The sequence below is a fragment of the Euprymna scolopes genome, chromosome 43 (genome assembly GCF_053919585.1).
Source record: "Euprymna scolopes isolate OS-2025 chromosome 43, ASM5391958v1, whole genome shotgun sequence".
NCBI lineage: Eukaryota > Metazoa > Mollusca > Cephalopoda > Sepiida > Sepiolidae > Euprymna > Euprymna scolopes.
Genome location: NC_136524.1, coordinates 11,640,426 through 11,668,217, shown reverse-complemented (window position 1 = coordinate 11,668,217; position 27,792 = coordinate 11,640,426). Strand labels below are relative to the sequence as shown.

At 30.4% G+C, this 27,792-nt stretch overlaps 1 protein-coding gene across 2 annotated transcripts in view; it reads left to right on the top strand.

Moving 5' to 3' along the window:
- The window catches only part of LOC145268188 (E3 ubiquitin-protein ligase synoviolin A-like), a 131,445-nt gene extending 104,049 nt beyond the window's left edge, over positions 1 to 27,396 (top strand). For both annotated transcript variants that reach the window (XM_080123423.1, XM_080123424.1), the window contains exons 4-15: positions 1,169 to 1,321; positions 4,161 to 4,209; positions 4,649 to 4,752; positions 6,134 to 6,260; positions 7,213 to 7,312; positions 10,079 to 10,144; positions 11,334 to 11,614; positions 14,136 to 14,264; positions 16,862 to 16,975; positions 21,576 to 21,750; positions 25,489 to 25,652; positions 27,071 to 27,396. In XM_080123423.1, coding sequence (XP_079979549.1) covers positions 1,169 to 1,321; positions 4,161 to 4,209; positions 4,649 to 4,752; positions 6,134 to 6,260; positions 7,213 to 7,312; positions 10,079 to 10,144; positions 11,334 to 11,614; positions 14,136 to 14,264; positions 16,862 to 16,975; positions 21,576 to 21,750; positions 25,489 to 25,652; positions 27,071 to 27,195 — 1,587 coding nt within the window. In that variant the 3' untranslated portion in view covers positions 27,196 to 27,396. The remainder of the gene's footprint in view (positions 1 to 1,168; positions 1,322 to 4,160; positions 4,210 to 4,648; positions 4,753 to 6,133; positions 6,261 to 7,212; positions 7,313 to 10,078; positions 10,145 to 11,333; positions 11,615 to 14,135; positions 14,265 to 16,861; positions 16,976 to 21,575; positions 21,751 to 25,488; positions 25,653 to 27,070) is intronic.
- Positions 27,397 to 27,792: the final 396 nt, after the last annotated feature.

Here is a 27,792-nt window from a genome sequence, read left to right as displayed (position 1 = left end):
AGAGGATGAAGTAAAAATAAATTTATTTTTTTATTCGCATTGATGTTTCACTGTCTTTTTATGCATGTTAAAATGTTAATTTTATGACTTTTACTATTTTAATTAGAAGTGTGTTTTCAAGCTTTAATCTATTTGGTCTTAACTATGAGTGTATGATTTTGTAGCCACAAACATGAGATTCAAAAATATAAATTTACAAATATAAATTAGTTGATGCCCTCGATTATGCGTTTGGAAATTTTCTAATTATAATTATTAAATTTCTTTAAATATTGTTGATTGACGGGACCAAGCAAACTTTATTTTTGCCTAATTTCAATACAGAAACTAACTCTATTAATGTTTAAGAATTTTGAATTTGGTTTAATTATGAAGTCAACTGTTAAGTAAATTCCACATAGCTTAAAAAAAATTACCATGGTTTCAATGCAAAAGACATTTAAAATATAAACCTAACTATATTGTATGTATTTTTATTAGTTATACATAAATGCAAGTATTTAAAAAAAAAAAATTTTTTTAGCTGAAAAATTAATAGTGTGCAGGACATGTACATTGATAAAAATTGAAAATGAAAAGTGTTGTTTTTGTTTTTTTTATTAATGGTTTGTTTACTTTTATGAACACACTGATTTTGCCTTTGTTTGTATTTTTATAAAGATATATTTTAAAACACCTTGTGCAAAAAAATAAATAAAAATAAAGTTATATTTTACAATATTAAAGTTTTTCGCATTGAAAAGTTGTCAGTGTATTAAAGAGTGATGCATAGAGAAAAAAATGTCCCAAATCAGCTTTTGGTGCTTAACTGAATGCAAGAAAAATGACAAATTAAAAGTTGTTGGTATTTATGTTTTTAGCATAAAAATATCTTTAAAGGGTATTCTAAAACATAAATAAGAATTAATTTTAATGAAGTTTTGTGTACTTTTTATTTAATAAGATCATCTTTTTTATTTATTTTAAAAAAGATTAAATATGCATATTTAACAAAATAAAAATAATACTCTTTAAAATTTTAAATGGTAAAATGTGAATTTTGCAGTGAAAATTATATTTGATCGTTTTATGTACAATAATGAATTTGTGCGTCAACATTTGCGCTTATATCTATTTTTAATATTTTGATACTAGAACAAAATGAACATCAAACTTTTTTTTATTGCAGCATCTCATAGAAAGATCATGGTACGCTGTGACAGAAACATGTTTAGCATTTACAGTTTTTCGAGATGATTTCAATCCACGATTTGTTGCTATGTTCACCTTACTATTGTTCTTGAAATGTTTTCATTGGTTGGCTGAAGACAGAGTGGATTATGTAAGAGTTTCTTTTTTTATTTTATTTGAAAAATAGAAATAATTTTTTTTCATCTAATATTAATTTTTTTCAAGAGATTTAAACATGTAAAACTTTGATTAAAGTCAATTAATATATTTTGATAAAACCTAGAAACTAAAATGTTGGAGTTTCAAATTAATTTTTTTCTCTTTTTTTTTCTTTGTTCTTATAATAATTTATCTTAAAAAATGTATCTGCTAACGTGAACAAACCAAAAATGTTTCTAGTTTTATTTTAGTTATATTATTTTAAAAATGAGAAAATGACAGATGCAATGTCACTTATTTTCTTACTAATTGGGTGCAATTTCAGAGCAATTATGCAGAGTATAGACTCATTTAATGGCCTTAATATTAAGTCATTAGTGAAATCAAAAAGCATGGTTATTTTAAAACCTTTCTAGCCTAAAAAAAGATAGGGACTAAATAATATTTGGCAAGTCTTGATTTTATATGGTTTTATGATATTATTTGATTACTAGAGATAATTATCTTATAACAAATCATTCTATAAGTCCCATATCTAACAGCTTTTAAGCTTTTTGATTTTGTCATCTCCTAAGGTGATACATTGATTCCAGTGGTTTCTAACAATTCAGTGCCTTTTTCTTTTTCAGTTTCTTATATCATGTCTTGATTTGAGCCAAATCTCTTTGTCTGAAGCATTCTATTATGGTCTGCAAATAGCTAGTAGTAGCTGGGGGCAAATCTGGAGAATGGAGTGGATGCAGAAGCAATTCAAAGTGAAATTTGTGTAATTTTGCTATCATTGAGATTGACTTGTGACATGATAATGAAAGAGTACTTTTCTCTTCATTTATGACCATTTAAAATTTGATAGCTATAACATCTCTCCACCAAAAGGTTACTACAGGCAGAAATTTTAACGGGATTGAACGGCAGAACTGGCAGTCTAAGAGTTATAGTTCTTAATCATAAGACTTTTCTTCAGTCTAGAAACTTCCTTATTGTATTTAATGTTAGGTTTTAGTCTGGTTACAGAGAATTCTACAGTGTGAATATTTCTAAGAAATGTTTTCTGCAAAACAATATTCGTTTAGTGGAAGAAATTTCAAACTTGGCTGTTAAAACAGCTGATAGAGGTGCCATCCTCATTCACCAGGCCATTCGCCAAGTGTTAACTGGCTTGTCTGTTCCATTTAGTTGAGGTATTTCAACTAGCAAAATCAATCCACATACGTTTCTTCACAATTCATTCACAACATATTTCACCATGTCTCTCATTTTAATAAATTATCGCTTGCACTTTACGAGGTCAATCACTGCATAATTGGCCTTATCACAATGACTAAATTTCTGAAAAAGAAAGTTCTCTATTGCATATTTACACAGATTATTAAGCCATATACAATTTGTTGGCATATTTTTGCCAAAAGCAACTCTTATTTATTGGTTCCTATGTGTTTCGGAGATATCATATTTTTACCAATCATTTAAGGTGCTCCTGTTGACAGGGCCATTCTTGGCTACCTAACCAAGATGAGCTGTTTTTGTTCACCTTCCTGATATTTACTCCATATTGTTGCTGTAAATCCAACCCACTATTTGTCAGTAACATACTGCATAAATATATACTCAAAGACAATGTTCCAGCATTTGATGTTAATAATCTTTTCAAGCACTTTAAACAGTCTTTTATGTCTAGTGTAGTAATTTCTGTCTAAATTATCTACATATGTTCTCAGATGGTATTCTTTTAGGGAAAGAATTTCCACCTCAATTTTTTAAGGCATAGCTTTGATTTTCTTTCCAAGCAGCATTTGGTCCTGTGAAGCTTTTGATGCCTTCGTTGTGTTTTTTACACCACAATGTTGCTTGGATGAATATACGAAAGATGGGTTTATGATGGATTTATTACAGTAACTAGTAAGATTGATGAAAAAAATTACCTGCTGTGACAGATTAGTCATCTTGAAAAGATGCCTCATGGTATATTTGAGAGTGCACGGGGAACATGGAAATAGTGATAGGAGTACAGCAGGAGAAAGAATCTTAGAATTTGATGTTGTAATGAATATGTTGGTTACAAATATTGTTTTAAAGAAAAGGGAAAGCCATCTTATTGCATATAAATTTGAGCAAAGGTCCAAGTAGATTATCTATTGATAAGTAATGGAAAAGACAGAAAGTTCTTGAGTGATATGAAAGCAATTGACTTGCTGATGAAATTGCAACACAAAAGCCATTTAATTGTGACTACTCATGAGGAAAAGTTTATCTTTGGGAGAAAAGTGTTGAGGTTGAAGATTAGAGACAAAGTGATTACGCATTTAGTTACCAGATTCACTTCAGGTTCTTGTCGGGTTAGGGTTAGTAAATGTAGAGCAGTTGATGTACCAGGGAAACGTCTAATATAAGAAAAAGAGGCAGTTTTGTATCATCATGAACCAAAGAAGAAGATATGTACTTTATGGAGTTGATCATGTTTGATGTGCATTCATGGAAGATCCTGTGTCATTTACATGGAAATATTGTGTTAGTGGGCTGACATAATTACTGGGCATGTTTCAGGAATAACATTTCTCAGTACAGGTTTTTTGCTGTTTAAAGTGATAAGAGGCAATTCTTTAAGAACCATTAAAGATTTTAAAATATTTTTGGATACTTTAATAGGTTAACTTCTCTCAGATTTGCTTTTTAACAAAAGAAAAGTAAAATTGGACTATTTCTAACTAGTTAAGCATATTAATAAATAACGTTAACTTTTTTTTAAGACACATATGAAATAATCTAAGGAATTTTTCCTACTGTTTTTACATTAACTTTGATTTTATTCAATTTTTTGTTGCATCTTTTAGATGGAGAGAAGTCCAATGATTACAATTCGGTTCCATATCAGAGTTATAGGTAAGTATATACTGTTTACAACCCTTTCTATATTGCTGATATTGTGTATATGAAATGAACATTTGTTTATTATTTGAAATAATGTACTCCTCATATTTATTATGTAATATAATTATCTAATAAATAAATTACTAATATGTATTATATAATATTATAATCTAAATTTATAAATGGCATGACTAGATAGAATCGAAACTTGGGTTTACCTAACAGACATTGTAAGCTATAGTTTTTAAATAAAATACTTTATATTATTTATTGTATAACCTATCATTGATCACTTTGTTTGTTTTTGTTTTTCAACTAACTTGTGATGTGATATATATATTGTAATAAATTTGGAAAAAATAATTATGATTAAATTTTTTTAGATTTATACTCGCAAGCTGTTTGGTATTTGATGATGTTTTTAAATGTAATTATTTTCTATTTCCTTTAGCATTGATATTTGCTCTTGCAAGTGTGGATGCTTATTTCATTAACATTGCCTATTATAGTACTTTATTGCGTGGAGCTTCAGTACAGTTAGTCTTTGGATTTGAGGTAAATACTCTTTTCCTTTTACTTAAATAGACTTGTATATTTATAGAATTCTTTATTAAAAATCAATTTTTTTTTCTCTCAATAGTATTATTATTGTGATATTATTTCATAAATAAAAGTATAAAAATCAATATAAATTTTTCAGATCTTTTTCTTTTATTTTACCTGATATCAAATTTTCTCTTTGTCAAATTTGATTATATTGGAATAATTTTAAGAATAATAAAATATATTACAGCATTTTTTTAATGTTAAAAGTATATATATATTTCAAATGAATTCAGGCATAGAAAATGATTGAATTCATGACATTTCAGTAAGATTTTTTACCTATGCAAGAACCTAGACATTTTGAGGAAATGTTAAACTTTTTTTTCTTTTTTGTTGTGTCTGTATACATATTCATATAGCTATGATTTTATATAACAAATAATGAATGCACTTATAAATTTTATTTTACAATTAACATGTCTTCCCAGTACTATCCGGGAGGGGAGCACAAAATAAGAGTTATAAAGTGTTACTTTTTTTTTTTTTTTTTTTTTTTTTTTTTTAGCTTTAGTGATTACCCAGGACTCTCCCTCCCTCATGAAAAGTAAAAGCAAAGAAAATCTGTATGCTCTACATATATGATGGAAGGAAAATATTGTACACAACAAATCATGTAAATTAATTAAGTAGTTTTATTTTAAGTAAAAACATCAAATTTTATGAAAAATTATAAGTGATCATCTTACAACATCTTAAAAAGTCTGAATGAAATAACTCCAAATAATTCAAATTTTTGCTTAAAATGACTTTAAAATGATTTTCTGTATAAAAATGAAACTAATTGATCAATTTGTGATTTTTGGTGTATAATATTTCCTTTCTGTCATGCAGATTTTTTACCAGTGCTCAAATTTTTCTCCCTTTCCTTCTTTTACCCATTATCTTTATCACCCTATCTTTATCACAAGTTCGATTTCATACCAAAGATCTGTATTTGGCTTGCCTTCCTATGAGGGTCACTTTATGTGGGGGATAATCAGCTCTTGAAAAAGGAGCATTCTGATTCTGACAAAAATTAAATTGGTCTAGTCAAGGATTTTCTCCTCCTTCAACCAAGAACAGAACAGATATTACACTTTGATCCTAATTTAAAGGCAAAAAAAAATGTATTTTAGTTTGAGTTATATGCTAAAGGCCAATGAAAAGAAATTCCTCTAAATTTTTATTTGTAAATCTTGTGTTAACTTTATTTCACATGAAATTTTTTGTACCAAATTTAACTTTACATTTTTATGATTGCAACATTTTAAAAACATTATCATCTGCATGTTTAAATGCTAACTTTGTCAATAAAATTTATAAACTGAATTTGTGTTCATTTATTTTCCAGTATGCCATTCTTTTGACCGTTGTTTTGATGACATTAACCAAATACATCCTCCATGCTATAGATCTTCAGAGTGAAAATCCATGGGAAAACAAAGCTGTTTATCTTCTCTACACAGAATTAATTATGGGTATATAATTTAACTGCATTATTTTGTTGAATATTAAAAACAATTTTACATTTATAGATTTATGTACTTATTACGTTTTTTTATTTGTAAATATGACTTCATTATCATTACACCTTTTTACAAATTTATCATCATATCTGCATTCTTTTATAAGTGCAGTTTAATGAATTATATACACTAGACTACCCATGACCAGTTGGGTTAGTATATATAATAGCTATGGAACAGTGAGTATACAGAATTAATGTATAAGTGCACAAAAAATGAATGCACATGCATGCAAAAACATGGCGACCAGTGAAAACAATACCAACTACACTCGATAATAAAGGTCTTATCATTGTCCTAAGATGAAATGAAAAATCCTTTATGTAAGAGGGGTGTAATCCATTGAAAAAAAAAAAAAACAAAAAGAAAAAAAAATACAAGGAGGGAGTGTGCATTGTACAGGCCCACTCTGTTTTTTTTTATTTTTTTGTGTGTATGTGTTAACAGCCTTAAAAAAATTGTCAGAAAATACAGGAGAACTACTAAAAGCAGTAAATATGGTTATAGTTATATATTGTATATTTATATTTAAATTAGTTTTCATTTTAACTCAACAAGGTTAAATTACATTTATTTGTAAGGAAAACATGTCAAAATAAGTTAAAAACAAATATTATTGACCTTGTGTATGATTTTAATAGCAGCTGTGGCTTTTAATATCAGACTTAAAACAGGGCGGCCATGAAATAGGTAACCAGACAAATTTTTGAAACTGGAAATCAGAAACCAGATGGACGGTTTAAATACCCAAGCAAGTAAGCTGATCTGTTTTATATATATATACTAGCATTTCAGCCCGGCATTGCCCAGGTGTTTAGATGTGTATGTTAAATATGAATTATATTTAAATTAAATATAGTAATATATATTATGTTTACTATTTATTTATTTATTTATTTTTTAGGTTTGATCAAAGTACTTTTATATGTTTTATTTATGGTCATTGTGATAAAAGTACACACATTTCCCTTGTTTGCAATTCGACCAATGTACCTTTCTGTCAGGTATGTTTTTTTGTTTTTCTTTCATTTTGACTCTCATTTTAAAGTTGTTTTTTTCTGAATGCATATAAAACTAACAAAAAGCATAATGTAATAGAGAAATAACTGTAAAGTAAAATGTACAAGTTAATGATGGCTGAATGTTGTGTCAGCACTTTCATACCAGTGTTAACCCTAAAAATATTGGCTGAATTATTTTGTTTGGTAGCCAAAATTACAATAAAAACAACAACTTTTCAAAACAAATTGTTTCAGGTTATTTTAAGTTTATAAATGTATTTGTTGTTCATTACTTATAAGATTATATAGGTAATTTCTTAGTTGTATAACATTTAATTTTGGTAGATTTTTTTATTGCTAAAGTGTAAATTTCTAATATATTGCAAAAACAGATTTTATTTGTATGTTAATTACTATTTGAAGAAAAAGATTTTGTTAAGTTGTAAATTTCTAATACATTTAAAATCCATTTATAAAAAAAATACTGATTCTATTTTCACAATAAAAACAAAAACATGAATTTTTTGGTGTTGTTGTTTATTGCAAAAATCAGAAAACAAATTACTCTTTGCTAAGTTATCAAGATAAAAAATGAAAATGAACAAGAATGTTGCATATTTTTTGCTAGTAAATGTAATGCTTACTTTAAATCTCTTATTAAAGGACAAATACATTTATTAAGAAAATCAAACTAAAAAAAAAATACTGTTTTTCAATGTGATCATACTATCAAAGTCTCCTATTCTTCACACATCTCTTTATTGTCCAAATTTAATCTTTATCTAAGTTCAAGTCGAAGACTTTCATGACACACCCATTGTATCATTCTCTTATCCTCTCCATGCATCATCACTCTGCATACATACACTTGATAGATTCTTCCCTTGGTCGATAGTGCTAACAGTGTTGGTTACTAATAGCAGAAGTTCTTTGAAACTTATTCCATCCACTCCTAAGCCTGCTCGTTCCTGTACTCCAATATTATCAACAAGGTAACAAGACTTTTGGCCAACTTCAAAAGCTTTGTAATTCAAATATACTTTCTCCTCATCAGTTCTCATTTGTCTTCATTGTCTTACACTTCTTTCACAAAAACTGTTCAACATCTCTGAACCTTCCGCGGCACTTCTTATATACCCTGTGCTTACAAGTACCACATAGTATTCCATCAAAGTACAGCTTCTCTTCCAAATAATTGATACAAAACTCTTTGGACACAAATAAAAAGCAACAAATTCCATAAAACCCCCTCATGTACTCCTACTATAACATTAAAGCTGTCACTAAATGTTCTGTTAATTCTAACATGACTTTGAGCATTTTTGTACATTGCTTGAATAACCTATAACAACCACTCATTTTTCTTTAATTTATGCTAAACAAAATCTTTTGGCACTTGTCAAAAATTTTCTCTAGATCTACAAAAGTAAAATATAGCTTCTTCTTACCAGGGTATTTCGCTTACATTTTTCTCAGGATAAATATAGCACCATAAAACCAAGCTTCATTTCGTCTTTTTTTCTGAATAATCTTCTCTTTTATGACCTGATTTGTCAATTCCTGTTTCACTCACAGACTTCAATATTTCTACAACAATCTCCAAGAGTCTTGTAGCTTTACCTTTCATTTTATAGCTTCCCATACTATTCCTTTCTTAATTTTTATAGCTAGACTAGAAATTGCTTTGGAAACTTCTAGATATTCTCGGTTATTCAACAACCTCTCATCATTACCAGGCATTTCTCTTTGGTCATCTGTTACTAATGCTCAATTATCATTTCAAATGTATTCTGTCAAACAATATCCATATTTGTCTTTGCCATCTGAATGTTTCATACCTTTGGCCATTCTTAAATAGCATATCTGGAATCCTAGCTTTCTCAGCCTCCTTTTTACTGTCCTCTTTACCACTAAATATATATCCTTATTCACTAAACCTTTCCTCCACTGACCCCTTTTTTTCTGCTTTTCTTTTGTACATTTCTCAACTTCCTCATTCAACCACCATGTCTCGCTATGAATCTAAGAGAAAATCAAAAACAATAGAATACAAAAATCTGTAACTTGCTGTTTTATTGGTTAGTTTTGGCCTGGCCCTTCATTCAACATTTAGAAGCAGGTATCTTATATTGTATTGGTTATTAGGAATTTTAAGATGATCATATCATCTTCAATAGAGAATGAAAATATTCACTTCAAGGGAAAAGTGATTTCAATCTTAATTTTAAACCAATCTAAATTTATTAAATTTTATATATTTGAGATTTCTTTTCTTTGTTCATCTCAAACAAGGCACAACACCACATATTTTAAGAGACTATTATGAATTAGAAGCATCTTAAGTAGGGAGCTGTGCAGCGAGATGCTTGCTCATATTTCATTTAAACTTCTGCATATCAGTACAGTCAGAAGCAAGAACGGTGTCACAAAGGCTAGTAGTCTAAGGAAAAGCACTCTCGCATTTAGGGATCTCTACAGTGAAGACATGAGACCTTACTAAGAGGTTGATCGGGATATTTACTTTGAGGGCTCACTAGTGCAATACACTCATTGGAGCACATTCCATTGAAATACTTGTAAAACAAGCACAGGTATACAACATTGCTGCGATAGAACAAACAGGAGATAATATGGTACCTATTCCCATTTTTTTTTTATCAGTTTTATTTCTATTATGAGCTCAATTCATGTTTTTATATATTCATAAACACATTTAAAATGTATTATCAAATAATATTAATATCAATTTATAATTATTTATTTTTTAAGGGCTTTTAAAAAGGCATTGAATGATATCATTATGTCCAGAAGAGCAATAAGAAATATGAATACATTGTAAGTATTTTTCCTATGTTGTCACAAATCCATGTCATAAAATTCGTAAAAGTAACTATAAAACAAAATTTTTAAAAATTTCTTTATCTATTTTATAGAAATTGAAAGTTGTTTCATTGGATTTAAATGACTGTAGAAGAGAAATGCTTTATGTATTATTTAATGAATTTCTACTATTATATAAAAGTAATTGTGTCTGTGTGTCTGTGTGAAATGTCTTTTGTGTCTACAGACTCTAAAATGGCTGTGCTAATTTTTACAAAATTTCACACGAAGGTACTTATGTGCCTGGTAGTGTTCTTACATAGGTTTTGTATCAGAGTGTCGTCAATAAGTATCGATAATTGAAATTATCCAATGAAAAAAGGAACAGGCAATTTTGACCTTAACACCTTACAAAACCTAACATGAGAAGTTTTATTACCATACAAACTGAAAGGCGTAAGATATAAAATCAACAGTAGGTTCTTTCATATGACATGGATGTGTTCAAAATGACTTTCTGTTTAGAGCACAATTTAAGGATGAAACTCGATTTTTGCATTTTAAACTTTAATTCAAGCCATTATATATATAAAAATAATTATCTAAAATCAACAGTAGGTTCTCTACAGTGCAATGTAGACTACAACATATTGTTGACTAAGTCAGGTAGGCATGTGAAACTTTCTCTCAATGCATCGTGATGCATCCCTAACTAGAGCAGCCAATCAATTGATCTGATTGAAAAATGGACGATTTCATTTATTTTGATGACAATAAAAATGAGTGTGTGAAACATTCACTGATCATTATTCTATCCCTGGCAACATCAGATCTCCCTGCTAGTTACTTATAGATAGTAAAAATCAAGCTTTTTAAAGAAGATTTAAAAATTCTTTTCAAGGCTATATATATATATATATATATATATATATATATATATATATAAGTAAGAGTTATTACAAAATGTATAAAGTTATAAATATCTACATCTTAACACAGATATGATCTCATAAAGGGTCTTTCACCGATGCACGTTAACCGTTGATCAATGAAAAATGATTTTTAGAAAATAGATATAAAAAACATAAGGCCTTCATTCGTTTGTCTGTTTTTGTTCATAGGTCATATCACTTCAACACTCTATTTCTTGCATTGCTATAGCTTTCTTACGCTCTTCCATATTTATTGCTAAATCTTATTTTAGATATCCTGATGCAACAGCTGAGGAATTATCTTCAGGTGATAACGTATGCATTATATGCAGAGAAGAAATGGTGACAGCTTGTAAGAAATTACCGTGCAATCACATTTTCCATGCAAGCTGTTTGAGGTCTTGGTTCCAGCGTCAACAAACTTGTCCAACGTGTCGCATGGATGTATTGCGCATAACTCGTCCACAACAAACGCAAACACAGCAGCAACAACAGCAGCAAAACCTTCCACAGGCTCAACTTCAGCCTCCTCACCCACAATTTCCACATAATGGTATACATTTTTCTTAATTTCTTTTCTCATAGAAATCATTCGAGACAAAGCATGAAGCCATTTGATGTAAGGAGCTAAAAAATATACCACTTCAAGGTCAAAAACTAGCTAATGATCAGTGTTAGATGGGATAGATTCCAACTCAGAAAACAGCAATTCTCCCTCTTTGTCAGAAGCAACCCTCATAAAATGTAAGAACTAAAAATAAGGAAAGCAAAAGTTATGCAGCTGCCAAAAGTAAACTCAAGGTCCACTTTCTACTCTCTTAAAAATATTGAATTAGCTTAAAAAAAAAAAGTGATCAACTATAGTTTTCCTATTCATTAGCTACTACACTGAAATGTAGGGATGGGCACCTATTTTTCTACAATTACTCCACTTATTAGTATGGCATAATCACGTTGACATACCGGTTCCTATTGGATCACCGATGTTAAGCAACATTGAACCTGGTCAGTACTAAATGGGTAACCATTTGGGACTTCCAGGTGCTGTATATGCTCTCCGATTATCTTGGCATTGTTTCCAGTCGTCCTGGTCTTCTTGCCACTAGACTCAAACAGTGTTGATTCAGGAGAGGTGTGGTTGACTGATTGTGCGACCCTTGCCTCACAATTACACGCACAGCTGCCCCTACAGGAGGTATCCTTTGTCTTTCGATACTGAACGGAGGCAGTGACTCCACTTACTCTTGATCCTTCTCCTGATTATGCTAAGTGGTTACTAAGAAGTACCATTAGTCATACTTAAATGTTACTGAGGATTAAATCCAGTCTATTAGCAAACATTTTAATCATTATGCCAAATGAGTTGGTCTTAAGTTGTAATTGAACAAAATTATCTCTAATACATTTGTAGACATTAATCAGCCTTCTAAATTTAAAAATTGATGGATAGTTTTTAGTGTCATAAATAAGTTTTTAAAAATGGTAAGAGCCTTAGAATATTTAGGAACTATTAGTCTATTTAGTCTTTAAATTAAGTACTTCATATTCTGTAGCCATTACATCAGCTTCTATTCATTATTTTTACTGGGTCATCTTCTATATAAAGTAAAGTTAGATTTTCCCATTCAGGAATAAAAGCTGCATTAAAAATCTTAATATGTAAGATAGTGCACAGATTATTTGTATGCAAAACAAAAATGTTTCTATTTATAAATGATTTTTTTCCGTTTCTCTTTTAATTTCTTTTCTTCCAGTTTATTCTAAGGATAATATTTGATATATATATATATATATATATATTTATATATATACAATAGCGTTTTCTCATCCCCCCCCACTCCTTTTTACCACTTTTTTTTTATTATTTAAAAATTAAGGTCAACAGTACATTTTCTGTATATTCAGAAATCTAACTGATATCTCCATAACCATAACACAAAAATGTAGTGTTATAAGTGATCTTTGGATTTTAACATTTTCCCAGACAATGCTGGGCCAGAGTTTGCGTTGTTTAATAATAAAATAAAAATGTTAAGATTAAAATGTTTACAAAATATTTGTTTTGGTCTATTTAAATAACACAAACTTCTAAGGCATGTTAATAACATTTATTATTATGAAGGAAATTGGTCATGTCTTAAACATTTTGTTGTATAGTATTTTTATAGAAATTTGTGAGACAAAAAAATAATGTAATTTCTTTAAAAAAAATGTTCAATAAAATCTTTTTTAAAGGCTGATACTTTCATTTTACTTGTAGTAACCTTAGGAAGGATGACTTTCCCATACAAACAGAAAATATACATCTAGTGTTTTTTTTTTCTATTTCCATAGTAAGCACAGTAAAATGACACTAAAAAGGTCCCACTTCAAAGAGGACATATTTGTTGAAAGGCTCAGCCTTTAAAATAAACGATTTTATTCATATTTTTTTTTAATTACTTTATTTTGGTCCTTAAATTTCTAGAAAAAAGTTTTGAATTATAAATTATGGGTATATGTAGACATTGTTAACAATGGAGATAAAATTATATGTAGATGTTGTAATCATCTTGGATAACCTTATAATCCAATCTCCTTAAATCTACATAAGTTTTGCATGGCCATTACTCTATTAGTAAAGTAAATTCATATGAATCAATATGGTACAACTTTGTGACCTGTTTGATTCTTGCAGAAAGGACCATGCAGGGGTTGCCAACATCCCTAAGTGAAAAAAACAACTAGATTTGAATTTGGCACACCAAGGTTGTCGGTTTGTGTCATTATCCATTGTCACCTTCCTGTTACTCTACTCATCAACAAATAAAGGTTGTGTCCTTTTGGGATAGCTTTCTTTTTACTTATTATAATCAATCTGAGCTTAAAAATATAAATCAATATATTTTACTTGACCCCTGATCAAGGAAAAAGGGACATTAAATGAGTAGATGATATTCCATCATAGGTTTTAAGACGTTGCATAATTATAGAAAAATATAAAAGTCAGTCTCAAGCTTTCTTTGCAAAAGATAAAACAAATTGAATTATTTCAATATTCTGGATATTATACTGAAGTATCTTTTTATTTTCAGTAATATTTCCTGGATTTCCTCCAATGCCAATGTGGGGTCCTGCTAACATGCCTCCTCCTCCACCACCACCACCTCAGTCAACTTCTACACAAGCACCATCTACACCATCTACAACTGCTTCTACTGCTGGTGAGTGCATAAAAAAATCACTGATACAAACACCTAATAATATCTATATTATATGCAGACAATTAGGAATGTCATTCATCAATTGATGAATTATTAAAAACTTTTTCTTTTTTCTTAAGACTTATCATATATGCTGCATGTCAAACCTGCATATAGTCCATAGTGATCCACTAATTCAAACAGTTATACCTTCTCTTTGTCAAATATATATGATTGTCTATGATGCCATGCTCTTCTTAGAACAAGATTTATCAATGAGAGCAACTGGAGTTGCTACTACCTATAGAATAATTAAGATTTGTGGCCAAGGTTTTTTTTTTTTTTTTTTTTTTTTACTTGCCTCTCCACGAGGGCAGAATTAGACACAAGGTTGGTTTTTAATGTGAGGGAAACCAGCTCCCCAAATAGAGGCACTCTGGTTTGTAATAAAAATTAAAAATGTATCAGTCATGAAGAACTTCTCCTTCATTAACAATGACCAAAGAAGTGTAGTGTGGCATCAGGACAGATATTACACTTTGATCTTGGCCTGAAGGCCAAGAAAGAAAAAAGGTTTGTGGTCAAAGTTTACTCTAGATCAGCTGTATTCTGCCTATATGTATTAACAGAGTAACACCGAAAAAGATGTGGTTCCTCATCAGCTTGAATAGTCGTTCATGAAGAGTGGCTATATTTTGTGTATCCTATCAGGCTTCGGTGTACTTTTTAGCCTCTATGTGCATTCTAAGATAACTCTCTTGATGTGACACCAGCACTCAACCACAATTATGATAGAACTTGTTGGTTCAGTCATATCAAATACAATTATTTTTATGGGAATAGAAATCTGAAAATAATCTAATTAAATCCTATAAACATTGAAGAAATTGTTGGCCATTTTTTAATATTTTTAATTTGAATATAAAAAATAAAGCCATTAGAAGCCATGAAATTGAATTTTTTATTTTAATCTCAAATTACTAGATAGCCTTATTAGAAAATATACATTTAATTATTATTTTTTTATCTAATTTATAAATCTGTTTCATAATTTTTTTAGAGGCTGGTGATTTGGTTTACTCAGATTACTGTTCTCATCTTGCAATGTTTCAATCAATGTAATCTAAAATTCATACGATTGCTATATGGACCCATGGAACAACAGATAAATGGCTAAGTAATGATGAGTGAGTCATATGAGATTAAAGGTCCATTCAATATGTACAGGCAATATTAAGAATATAATTAAGAATTATTCCGCAAATATCTAAATAAATTGTAATCTGAAGTAGCAATATCGGGTGAATAAGAAGATGCAACAATTTTTGTCTAGTTGGCCAACAAAAATAGCATATTTTTTTCAGAATAATGGCAAACCACACATATTTTAATGTGGTTTCCCATTGTTGTGATAAAATGTTATTTTTGTTGGTCAATTTTGGGTATTTTTTTTTTATTTGTTGCCTTTGCTGCAGTTATGATCCATATTTTTCAGAATTAATTGCCTGGTTACTTGGCAGAAGTTCATTCCTTTTTAATCCCATTAGACACAAAGCATAATTTACTTAGGGTGAAGACCTGTGCCAAATGAGTGACATGCCTCTTGCTTCAGGATCATTTTCTCACAACATTACCATAAATGATCCCATTTTTCATTGACTTTAACAATCTGTTTTTAAAAAGGTTGCATTTTCATTATGTTTTTAAAGCAAATCAGAAATGCAATCAAAAAGCTTTTTGTATCAGTTTGTGTACCCAGATTTTACTTATGAATGATGGATTTTTTAATATGTTAAGCCTTTCTACTAATTCTGCTATCTGATTCATGGTCATTCTTAATTAATTTCCTAATTTGGTCATCATCTCCAGAGGGCTAAAATCTTCAGTTCTAAATTTTACAAACTATCTTTGTACAGTTTTATCATGTTTACCATACACTGTACATATCTTTTTTGTTGTTTGCAAGGCATTTATAAAAAAAACAAAACACTTGTGAATTTAATGAAGTTATTAAGTATGCTCAATAAAAAAAGGCAAAATATTTTTTTATTGATATAGACAAATTTACATGGTCACAACACTGGACATGCTAATGTTTTGGACAGATGGTCGGTGAAGACCACAAATCCTCATCAGGCAATTTAATAAAGTTTGTCTTCCACTGAAAAAGTTTTGTTAACTGGACTTCTCCAGTGGAAGACAAACTTTATTAAATCGCCTGACGAGGATTTATGGTTTTCACCAACCATCTGTCCAAAGCATTAGTATGTCCAATGTCGCGACCATGTAAATTTGTCTATATCAATAAAAAAGAATATATATATATATATATATATATATAAACTAGCATGACATGGAAAATATGCTTAAATATATTTTAATTCATGCAAATTTTGTATTTATTATTAGAACCAATTCTCTACTGAATATTATATTGTGCCCAATATATACTAATGATTTCAAAAGTTTGATATTATTTATATTATAATTATTACATATAAAAACATTATTTCGCAATTTCTTTGAATACTTTTTCCCCATTAAATATTGTTTTATTTTTTATTTCTATTTTTTCTTTAAAGTTATTCTCACTAAGCATTTTATTTTTTAATATTTAGGGAGTTCTACAAATACAGCAAGTGAACCAGTTCAGTCGTCATCTATCAATCCAGTAGCAGGAGCAGCAACTAATAATACAGCTTTTCTACCATTCACACCGTTGTCACCTTATGGTATTTTATATAATAAATGTTACAATTTTTTTAACACAAGAAAATGTCTAATAAAGAAAAATATCACAAAATCTCAAGTATAAAATACCTATGAAAGTTTGTTTGCATATTTTACCTTTTGTTTTAACAATGGATACAAATATTTATATTTTCATTTAAATTCATTCAGATATTAACACTTTCACTATTAACATTTATATTAAAACTGGGGGGGGGTACCCTGGGTGGTGGGGAGGGGGATACCCGGTATTGCCCGGGTGTGTGTAGGTGTAGTAAGGACCTGGGGAGAGGAGGGGGGTAAAGGTGTTTGTAAAAAGTGATATAGTAGTGGGGTTCCCCAGTGTTGCTTGGGTTGAGTAAGAAACTGGGGGGATGGGTGGTGGGGTAAAAAATTTGTAGTGGGGGCAGGGACAACAGTATGCAATTTGGGTGGAGAGAGAAAAAAACATAGTGGTAGTAGTCAGGCAGAAAGAGGAAAGAAAAAAAAAAAGTGATGTCTTTACCGATGTCTCCACAGTCTGACTGGAAGTTCAGAATTAAGCAAAGTCAATCTGATACGATGACTTGCAAAAATGGTGATGCAAAAAACCAACTCCTCCTTGTTGAAAATTGCCCAGTTTAGGGTGAAGGAATTAATCTTTTTTGGCCAATTTTTCCATATTTGTTGTTCGAAAGGTCGAGCTTTAAAACAATACCGATTTCGTGAGGATCTGTCACCAGTAAAAAGTTTTTGAGATATTTTTGCTTGTAAAATATAAATTTGTTAAAACAATTGAACAGATTCATTACATAAAAAAGCAAATATATCTGGTTTTCTTTTAACAATTTATCAGAATTATGCCACTGATTTACAAGTGATAGTATTTTTTGTATAATATTTTGTCTATTTCAATATAAACTGTATACAAAATACTCAAATTGGATTATATAAACAGATAAATAGAAAAACTAGTCTCATTTTTTTTTTTTAATCAAAATACTGAATTATCTTTAATGAAAATTGAATAAAAAGAATTTTTTCTAGCATTTATTTTTTTTAAGTTATGTTTATTTTTCAAATATATTTTTTATTAAAAGTTATCTATGGAGTATTGTTGTCATATTTGGGTTGGATAATCTCTGTCCCATTTGATAAACTGCAGAAATGTATCTAATTTGATTGACCTCAATCTATCTTCTCTGCAACCTCTTTCTCACAGACATGATTTATAACAGCAAATCATAGAGATATACTCCTTATTCTGTATGTGTAAAAGATTTTAAAAAATATCTAAAAGGTTTTACTTATTACTATATATGTATGCAATATGTAAATGAAAACCTGTTGAACATCAACGTATAGAAGAAAATCATTACTTGTTTGTTAGTTTTATGGCACTCACTCAAGGCAGGATGAATCAAGGGAATATTCAATTCACAGTCTATCTTCAGTCACCTGCATATCTCAAACAGTGTAAATGACAGCTATAAGTTTTTGCTGCCCTTGCATGCAGATGTTGATAGCATCCTACATACATACAGCATCTGGTGTTCCCAAATGGTCAACCACCTTGTATTGACAAAGCAGTACATTGCTTAACTAAAACCTGTGTGTGAACTTGATTCTGTCATATATATATGTGGGTGTGTGTGTATATATATATATGTATGTATGCACGTGTATGTATGTATATATATATATATATATATATATATATAAGTGAAAGTCTGTGTATATTTCCCTACGCAATAACTCTGCCAATTTTCAGTCTCCAGACTCGAAATTTGATATACAGGGTATTCAGATTTGGGAAAATCTTTGTAATCAGTTTTCAGCAAGAAATTTGGCTTCTAAGGGGTCAAAGTTCAATGATTTGACCTTTGAAAACTACAAACTCCTCCACCAATTTTGGGTCTAAACACTTGAAATTTTAGATATAGGTTCCTTGGACATGGTCCTAACTTAATAACTTGATTTGAGCCCAAAACAATAAATTTTAAGGGGTCAAAGTTTTTAAAAATTTTACTGCTTTGGTCTCTACCAAATTACTCAGACAATTTCTGGTCCAAACATTTGAAATTTGACATAAAGGGTATTCAGAGATAGGGCCAGCTTTTTAATCGGTTTGGGTCGAAAATTTGAGTTACCAATATATAAATGTATGTATGTTTGCATGTCACGAAGTTCAACCTTTCAGACGACAAATATCGAAAAATTGGCTAAAAACATTAATAACTTCACCTGCAGCTGGGCACTTTTCTACAGGGGGTGGAGGTCGCTTTTTTTGCCAATATTTTTTAATGTCATCCTCTCCGTTCGATTGTCTAGCCTTAGTTAAAACCTACGTCACTTCTGGTTTGGCGGTGGTTGTAACAGCAAAGACGTCAATTTTTTTCCTCGTTCTTTTCCTCCTTTGCGGTACGGGTTTGAGCCTGCCTTTCTACTACCACTTTTTTTTTGTTTTCCCTCAACATACACCTCCAAACACCCGGCCAATGCCAGGCACCCATGCTAGTATATATATAAAACAATTCAACACATGATGAAGGGCACGAATAAATGGATTTAACATGAATAAAAAAGGAAAACAATCCAATACACACAATTTGTAGAAGAGACAGTCATTTGCTGTGGCACCTGTGCAACTTTTAAATTTAAGATGTGTCCACAATGGCATAAATCCTCAATGATCATGACGACTATATGTATATCTATATATATATATATATATATATAGAGAGAGAGAGAGAGATATGTGCGTGTGTTTTTTGATGTTTTTTTTTTTTCCTGTAGCATTTTCTAGTTACAAGGATTTAACTCTTCCAACTGAAAAACCGATGCGTCCCTCTCATCAATTTGTTTTGAAAACATAATGTTGTTTTGGGAGGAGGGTTTGTTTTGTTATCCACGACATTGAAAATGCCGGAAGAAAACAATAAATACTTAGAATCTAAAAGCATATATTTTTATTTAAGAGTATCAAATGTAATTAAATTGGGCGAAAAAATTATTCCATTTCTAAAGCATTCAAATAAGTTTTGTCTCTTAAATTTGGAATTTTAAAATTCCTGTGTTTTAAAGTATTTGGAATATTTTGTTCTAATTCAATTAATCTAAAATTTTAAATATGTAAGTCATCTGGGAAAAATTATAAAACTGCAAAGATATTGATAATAGTTTGAAAAACTATCAATTTAAAAATGTTATTTCAGTCTGAGAAGTTATTTTTATGTGTGTTAGATATGTGAAATATCTAGTTGCTGTTGCAGTCAATCTGTACAATAATTTTGTAACTTCTATTTTACTTATTATAGACTAAAATGTATGGAAGGGAAAACTCTCAAACCTACCATCTTAAAAGAAAAATTTCTGATGGCATATGTACAGGGTGGAACGATTAAATTATCGCCCTAAAGAAAACAACACTACAGCTGTTTTAAAACTTATTGAAAAAATCATTTCAGGTACCGTCATTATGTAGTAGAGGTGACATCTATTCAATGTAGTCGCCTTCAGCCTCAATCACTGCCTCGATACAGGTCTGGAACTGGGAGCATCCTTTTTCTACAAGCCCCAGCGAGAGCTCAGCGAATACTTGGGGGATGGCGGCAATCAGGCTGGATTTGGTATTCTGGGAGGTCATGTTGGTGATTTGCGACCTATGATCAAATGAAGTAATCCAACAGGCTCAAGTTGGGGGAGGAGGGGGTACAATGAGAGAAGGGTACAGTGTCTTAGCACTCCTTCTGAAGCCAAGCCTGGGTCTCTTTGGACGTGAGCCGGCGCCGAGTCCTGTTGCCACGTCCAGGGTCTTCCATTGGCCTGAATGCACCCAGGGATCACCACACACTTCAGCACATCCAGGTACACTTTGGTGTTGACTTTCAAGTCATCTTCAAAGATGTGAGGTGGCATAATGTGGTTCTCACTTGAGACCTCACCAAAGACCATAACCTTGGCCAGAAACTTTGTTTTCATCTCCTGGCTCATCCCTGTCATTTGTGGCAATCCAGTGAGGGTGCTGGCAATGGTCCTGTTGTCATAACTTGGATTGGTAGAGAGCATGAGTTGTACAGCAGTGCATCTCCAATCTCATTTGTTGAACATTGTGTCACTTTCAGACATGATAGAAGGATCCTATTGCTCTTGGGATTTGTACATAACTGGCTAGCTAGTAGATGGTCTGCAACAAAAAAAGAAAACCAGTTTTCATCAAATGGAAATGGAATCATGTCGTCTTTTCTAAGGCAGTAATTTTATCATTCCACCCTGTCTTTAAATTTGTTTATAATGCAGTATGCCTTTTTCTTAATTTACATAATCAACTTTTATACATTGAACACTTACTCAATCAAGGGCATATGCAATGAATATGTGGTCACGATAAAAAAGGATTCATTTAAATTTCTTTAATCAATAAGAATGATTTTAATTGATTCTCCTATAAAAATTACTATGGAAAATTACTATGCATAATTTGAACCAAATCGCATTTCTGTTTATTGTAGATTGTTTTTCTTTGTTGTGTACAGACGTCATCATTCTCGCAATTACATATTTTCATTTATGTTTTATTAAAAGCATGATTTTATTTATATATTTTACATTTTGTTTTGTTAGGTTTGCAGAATCCTTATCTTATGCCGGGACTATCTGTTGAAGAACTTGCCAACTTAGAAGGTCAAGAGCGAAGTAACATTGAAGCACGGATACAGTGGCTTCGTGATATTCAGACTCTTTTAGATGGAGCGATGGTGCTTATGCATCAATACAACCAAGTTGCTGCTAATTCGGGGTCAGTTTATTCACTCTTTGCTCTTAAAACATGAACCAACAGCTATTACATGATGCATGCATATTCGTAGTGCTGTTATTTGACCTTCACCTGACAAATTCCATTTTTTTAATTTTCGCACTTTTGTACTGATTTTCCTTAGCTAAAACCCAAATTTTGCATGGGTTCAAATGCCTTATATATGAAGTTTCATGTCTAGACCAAAAACTGACAGAGGAGTTTGGTAGGCAAAATTTTTTAAACAAATATATATACGGATACATAAATATATATAGAAAGAGGTTTGTGTTTACTATAACCTTTTTACGCAGATATTACGCAAGTATAAATCCTGTAGAATATCTGCATGAATATAATTACATGTAATACTTAACTAAAGATGATCATCCCATAAGAAGGCTGAAAAAAACTAATAGGGAATTAAAATGAATGTTTAAAAGAATATATAAATTAGCTAGATCTTTAGCAGATGAATGAAATTCCACGACCCATATATAACAAAGTTATATTTTCTTTTAAAATAAATAGAAAAAAGAGTTTTTAATATATATATATCAATACACAAAAAAATTATAGGAGTATAGATTAAAATTCTACTCAATAATTTTCTGTAATTTTTGTTGTACAGTAATATTTTTTATTGATAAATATATTTAGAAGTTTTCCTGCTATTTTATTTTTAATGGTCAAATTTTACTTAAAAACCTCAGATCATAATATGGCCTTGTTGAAAGAATGGATGAAAGTTATTTAATGGGATTTAAAACTGTTGTAGTTATGGAGTCAGTTCATGGGAGAAGGTTCAAGAAACATGGAAGAAAGTAATAAAAATGGACCTGAAGGATAAATAAAGACTTACCAGAGATAGGTTAGTTTGGATGTATATTTCTAAAATTTGTCCAATACATGCCAGCAGCATGTAAAACAGATATTAAACTGAAAATGAAGAACCACACGCACACACACACACACACACACACACACACACACACACACACACACACACACACACACACACACACAGCTGCTGATAGATTTTTAAGACTCACAGATTTCATTTTAATAAATTCCTAAAATATAATATGAACATTTAAAAATATAAAAACAATAGTCCTTATTATTTAGGCAAATTCAGAAATTATTTCCATTTTTTATTTTTTATTATTTTATTTATCCCCCCAACCACCCCCCGGCCTCCGTTTTGTCTTATGCTGAGGCTAACATTTTGTGAATGACTGCCACATCTTTCTGTCTTTTGTCATTTTGCTTTGCTGCTCACTTGGATCAGGTTCCCATCAACTAATCCTCTTCATATCTTAAGTGGCTTTGGGCCATCACCATTAATGTGAGACATACTTTGGAACATTGATGATGACTAATCGCTGATGATGTGGTCATACTAGTTGAAACGTCAGTATATGACATACTTTCAGCAATTTTCTCAACCTAATGTGCTACAGACAGAATTATGTCGAGTTGATGTTTTTTCACTGAGCACGTCTTGCAGCCATACAAGAATACAGGTCAGATTTTTGTGTTGTATACTGCTGCTCACACGTGATCCCTGCATTTTGCAAAATTGTTGACAATTGCATGAAAACTCTTTATATGCTATCAAATGTATGTCCATGAGTTTACTTTCTTAGGGGCTCATACCATCAATATCTGCAATAGAGATGAAACTTTCAGTTCATGAATGCATAAGTTCAGTCATCATAACAATGTAATCCATTCAGGTGGAATAAAAATAGGAGGCATTACTTTTGGAATGGCCCTTGTATATTGGAGAAAATAACTATTATACCCCACCCATCATCCCACCGTCTTTGTCTTAAACTGCATCCAGTGGTGTGTTCACAGTTTTGAAGCTGTAGATGGGGAGGTAAACTTTGATTGCTGTTATTTCTCACTTCCTCTCTGAGATGAATAGTGGTGCCTGTCATGTAGGTTGAATCTGTCATTTTAAGACAAATCAGTTACAAAATTTATGCCTATGAAAATTAATCTACAACCCTTTTGCAGCATAAATTTGGAAGATATTAAAGAACTTGAACAGCAAAACATTTTAGTAGAATTTTACTGAAAAAGCAGATTTACACTTGAATCGCTGAATGAGTTCTTTGCTTTTTGATTGGAGAATTGAATCTTGATTTCTGATTTTTTTTTGCCATCAGCCACTTGCATCCCTGCGTGAAACATAAACTTTTACCAATAATGAATGAATTCCGCATTAAATGACTCCTTTAATTGAATTTCCATAGAGCAAAATAAGCAAACTTTGAATAATTATGTGGAAAATATTTCCAAGTTTGCCACAAAAAAAATAGGCTCCCTCTACCAGGTTAGAAAACTTTTCACATCTATCTCTATAAACTCCACTATTCGCCCATGGAGTAATGTTTCCCCATCTGTGTTGGTACATCCACACGCTCTCATATTAATATTTAGTTTACTTTCATGAGTGGATCTAATTTAAGTCTAAATGAAAGTCCTTTAAAATTGCTAGGTTTAGTCATTATGTCATCAAGCATATTGCAGTAGGAAATAAATCTGCTGCAACAAAAGATAGGCTACTTTTACCAGGCTAGAAAACTTCTCGCGTCTACTAGTACCCTATATCTCTGTAAATACCACCATTCCCTCATGCATGGAATATTGTTTCCACATATGGGTTGGTACATTAACCACTAGTCTCTCTCAGGGTACAAAAAAAAGTTACTAACTTAATATTCTTCACATTGTCTGCCAAACTCCAGCCCCCCCCCCCATCGCATTGTTGCGCTGTTGTATCTCTGTGCTTGTTTTACAAGTACTTCCAACAAAGTACTTTCTGCACTGTAAATATCCTTGACTGATTAGCAACAAAATTATGGCCCTTTTGTGTAGAAATTCCTAAATGGCAGATTATTTTCTACTACCATAGCTTTACTTAGAAAGTGTGTTTTTGGAATTTCCATCCAATTTTTTTGACCAACATGCAAAAATGTTAATGTAATGTAAACAAAAATCTTGCTACCAAACTCCCCACCAAAGTTGCCCTTCTCCATAAATCTGGTTTCTATCACAGTAGTAAAAATTGGAAAAAAAAGTAAAATCCATATTGATTAGAACAGATTGGCACTACTCTACTCTCTACGATAATCGTGATACATGTTTCTCCAAAGTTTAATTATTGGAATTATTTTTTAATAGAACTTTTTCTTATATTTCCTCTTTTTCTTTCATTCCTTTTCTTGTAAATAAAATCTTCATAAGTGATGTGTATATAGCAAGCAAAAGAAAATGTGCATAAAATGCACCAGTGGAATATGGCAGTTAAAAATAACCTATTAACAAATAATATTAATAAAGTGGAATATGGCAGTTAAAAATAAAGTGACAGCATAAAATACTTGATATCAAAAAATATTGATGTACACTAAAAACTACAGAAAATAAAATTTCCTGATTTTACACTATTGAGGAGAGACAATCAGTAAGTTGTGAGTTATTAACTAAAATGGAAATCTGATAATGGTGGATTTCTCGGGACTATGATACATAGTTTAATTTCATAAATAAAAATATAAATACTCTGTCATTTTCAATACATTTTAGTGTATGATAATATTTTTCAATACTAAGTATTAATATTTCATTAATGTCTTGTGGACATTTTCTTTTTAACTGCTATATTTCAGTTTTCTTTCCATTCAAATGTGCATATATAGAAATATATTATTAAAATGTTTATTGCAGAATTCAAGGTATTTCTGTTATGTCTAGAAATACTGAACTTAGAGATGCTTCACAATCGGCGGCAGATCTTTCCGCAAGTAATTCTCCCAGCAAATCTTCTCTCCCGACACATCCACAACAATCAACACAAGCTAGTCCAACAAGTCCTGATAATGAAAATTTAGGTAAGTCTTATAATCTTTTACACAAAAAAATGTGCAAAAATTATTCCAATAACACAAAATATTTGATTTTTGAACACTTATTTTTTTTTTTTTCTATTTTTTGAGCAACTTCATCAATCCAACGTATCAAAGTATTGCGTTTCTGTAGTTTCTTTTCAGCTTACTCAGATGGCTACTGATTTCTATTAAGACTTTTCAGGCATTTAATAAAGATTAAATTGAAGTAAAAATCGCTTTTAGAAATAAATCAATTATGATGTCCTTATGAGTGAGTAGATTTTAGTGCAGACAAAAATCACACACTCTTCTTGTCCCTTACTTACCTTTCCATGCAGGGTTAGGGTTTTTATAGGGGGGGAAATCCAGCTCCCAAGAGAGGCACTTTGAATTGAGACAAAAATTTAAATTGCCTTGATCTGGGAAGATTTCTCCTTCACTAATTGATAAAAAAAGATTAAGTATACTATCAGTTTTGATCCTAGTCAAAAGGTTGAGTAACTCATAGCTTAAGGAAGAAAAAGACTTAATTTTTTTAACCAACACCCTCTCTCTCTATCTCCATTTTTTTAAATATGAATTTTTATGGGACTTATTTTTATACTTTCCTATGTATTGTAAAATTAAAGCCTATAATCGTTATCGATTTTTCTTTAATTTTTACTTTTGTGACAAGCAACATGGATTTCTAAATAAATAAGCGACTTTTTTTTGTTTTGTTTAAATATAAAATAATTTAATAATTTAAATTTTAAAAGTTTGGAAAACAAATTTCTTGTTTGAATCGGTTTTTAAAACATTTTACAGTAGACACTCTGCACATCTCATCGTTGCCTTTTCTCTCAGTCACTTTTTTCTTTTTATAATAAACTGATGATGCAGAATATTCACAAATATTCATCATGAAAATTGAAATTTTATACTTTTTTATGATTTGGAAATTTTTAGTTTTTGCTGTATTATAGCTTTAATTTTTTTGTATTTGTCTGTTTTTTTTTGTTTTTGTTTTCGTTTTTTTTGTTTTGTTTTTTTTTGTTTTGTTTTTTGTTTTGTTTTTTGTTTTCGTTTTTTGTTTTCGTTTTTTGTTTTCGTTTTTTTGGGGTTTTTTTTTGTTTTGTTTTTTTCGTTTTTTTTTTTTCGTTTTTTTTTTTTGTTTTTGTTTTTTTTTGCAGGCATAATTATCAAAGTTAATAAATTAGATAAATAGTTTAACTTTTTTTTTTAGGTAGCTTCTGGTAATCAGGTTGCAAATTTACACTATTTGTTTTAACTATTGGTAGGGAGGGAGGTATATATATTATCATGATTATGATGATTATTATTGTAGTAGATAATTTAAATTATATCATGCCTAGAAAGAATAAAAATAACTTATTGATTTTCTATTTTGAATGATTTATACATTTTTGTTTGTTTTCCAGATTATTCTGACTTGGAGGGTGCCACTGCTTCCAATCTCTCAAAAACTGATTCAGAAGAACCAGAAAGTAAAACTAAAGATGAGGTTCGCAAGAGGCGTTTGCAGCATTTTGAGTTACAAAAGTAGAATAAAAAATTTTTGAAAGAAGTAGGAAGATTTGTGAACATGTGAAACTTTGTTTCTGTAAGATATGTACATATAAATATATGCCATCCAAATTGACAAGTTTTGGGGTTTTTGTTTTTTTTATTTTCATTTTTCTTTTTTTGGTTTCTCTTAATAATTTTTGTAATATAATTTGCATAAATAAAATTACTTTAATTTGAAGATCAAAAATTAAAAACTTTTTCTTTTTTTCACATGGAAATAACATTTGAAAAATTTTTGATATTAAATTTCTGTCTGAGACTATTAATTTTGAATTTGACTTTTTTGTAAATATGGTGTGTCGCTTAATGATTATTTTTAAAAATGATTGGAAGAGCTTTATGCCTGTACCTCCAACTGAACATGGATTTACACTGAATTATTTTTCTTCATCTCTTTATTGAGGTGATAGTGGTCAAGTGGTTAACAATACAAACTGATAACCTAGGTGTCCCAAGTTCAAATTCAGTTTGTTCCACAAAAATCATTTTCACTTAGGATGTTGGCAACTTTCATGTGGCCCTTAACACAATCCCCAATGAATTCTAGAAAAAACTCTGACTAGAAAAATATTGG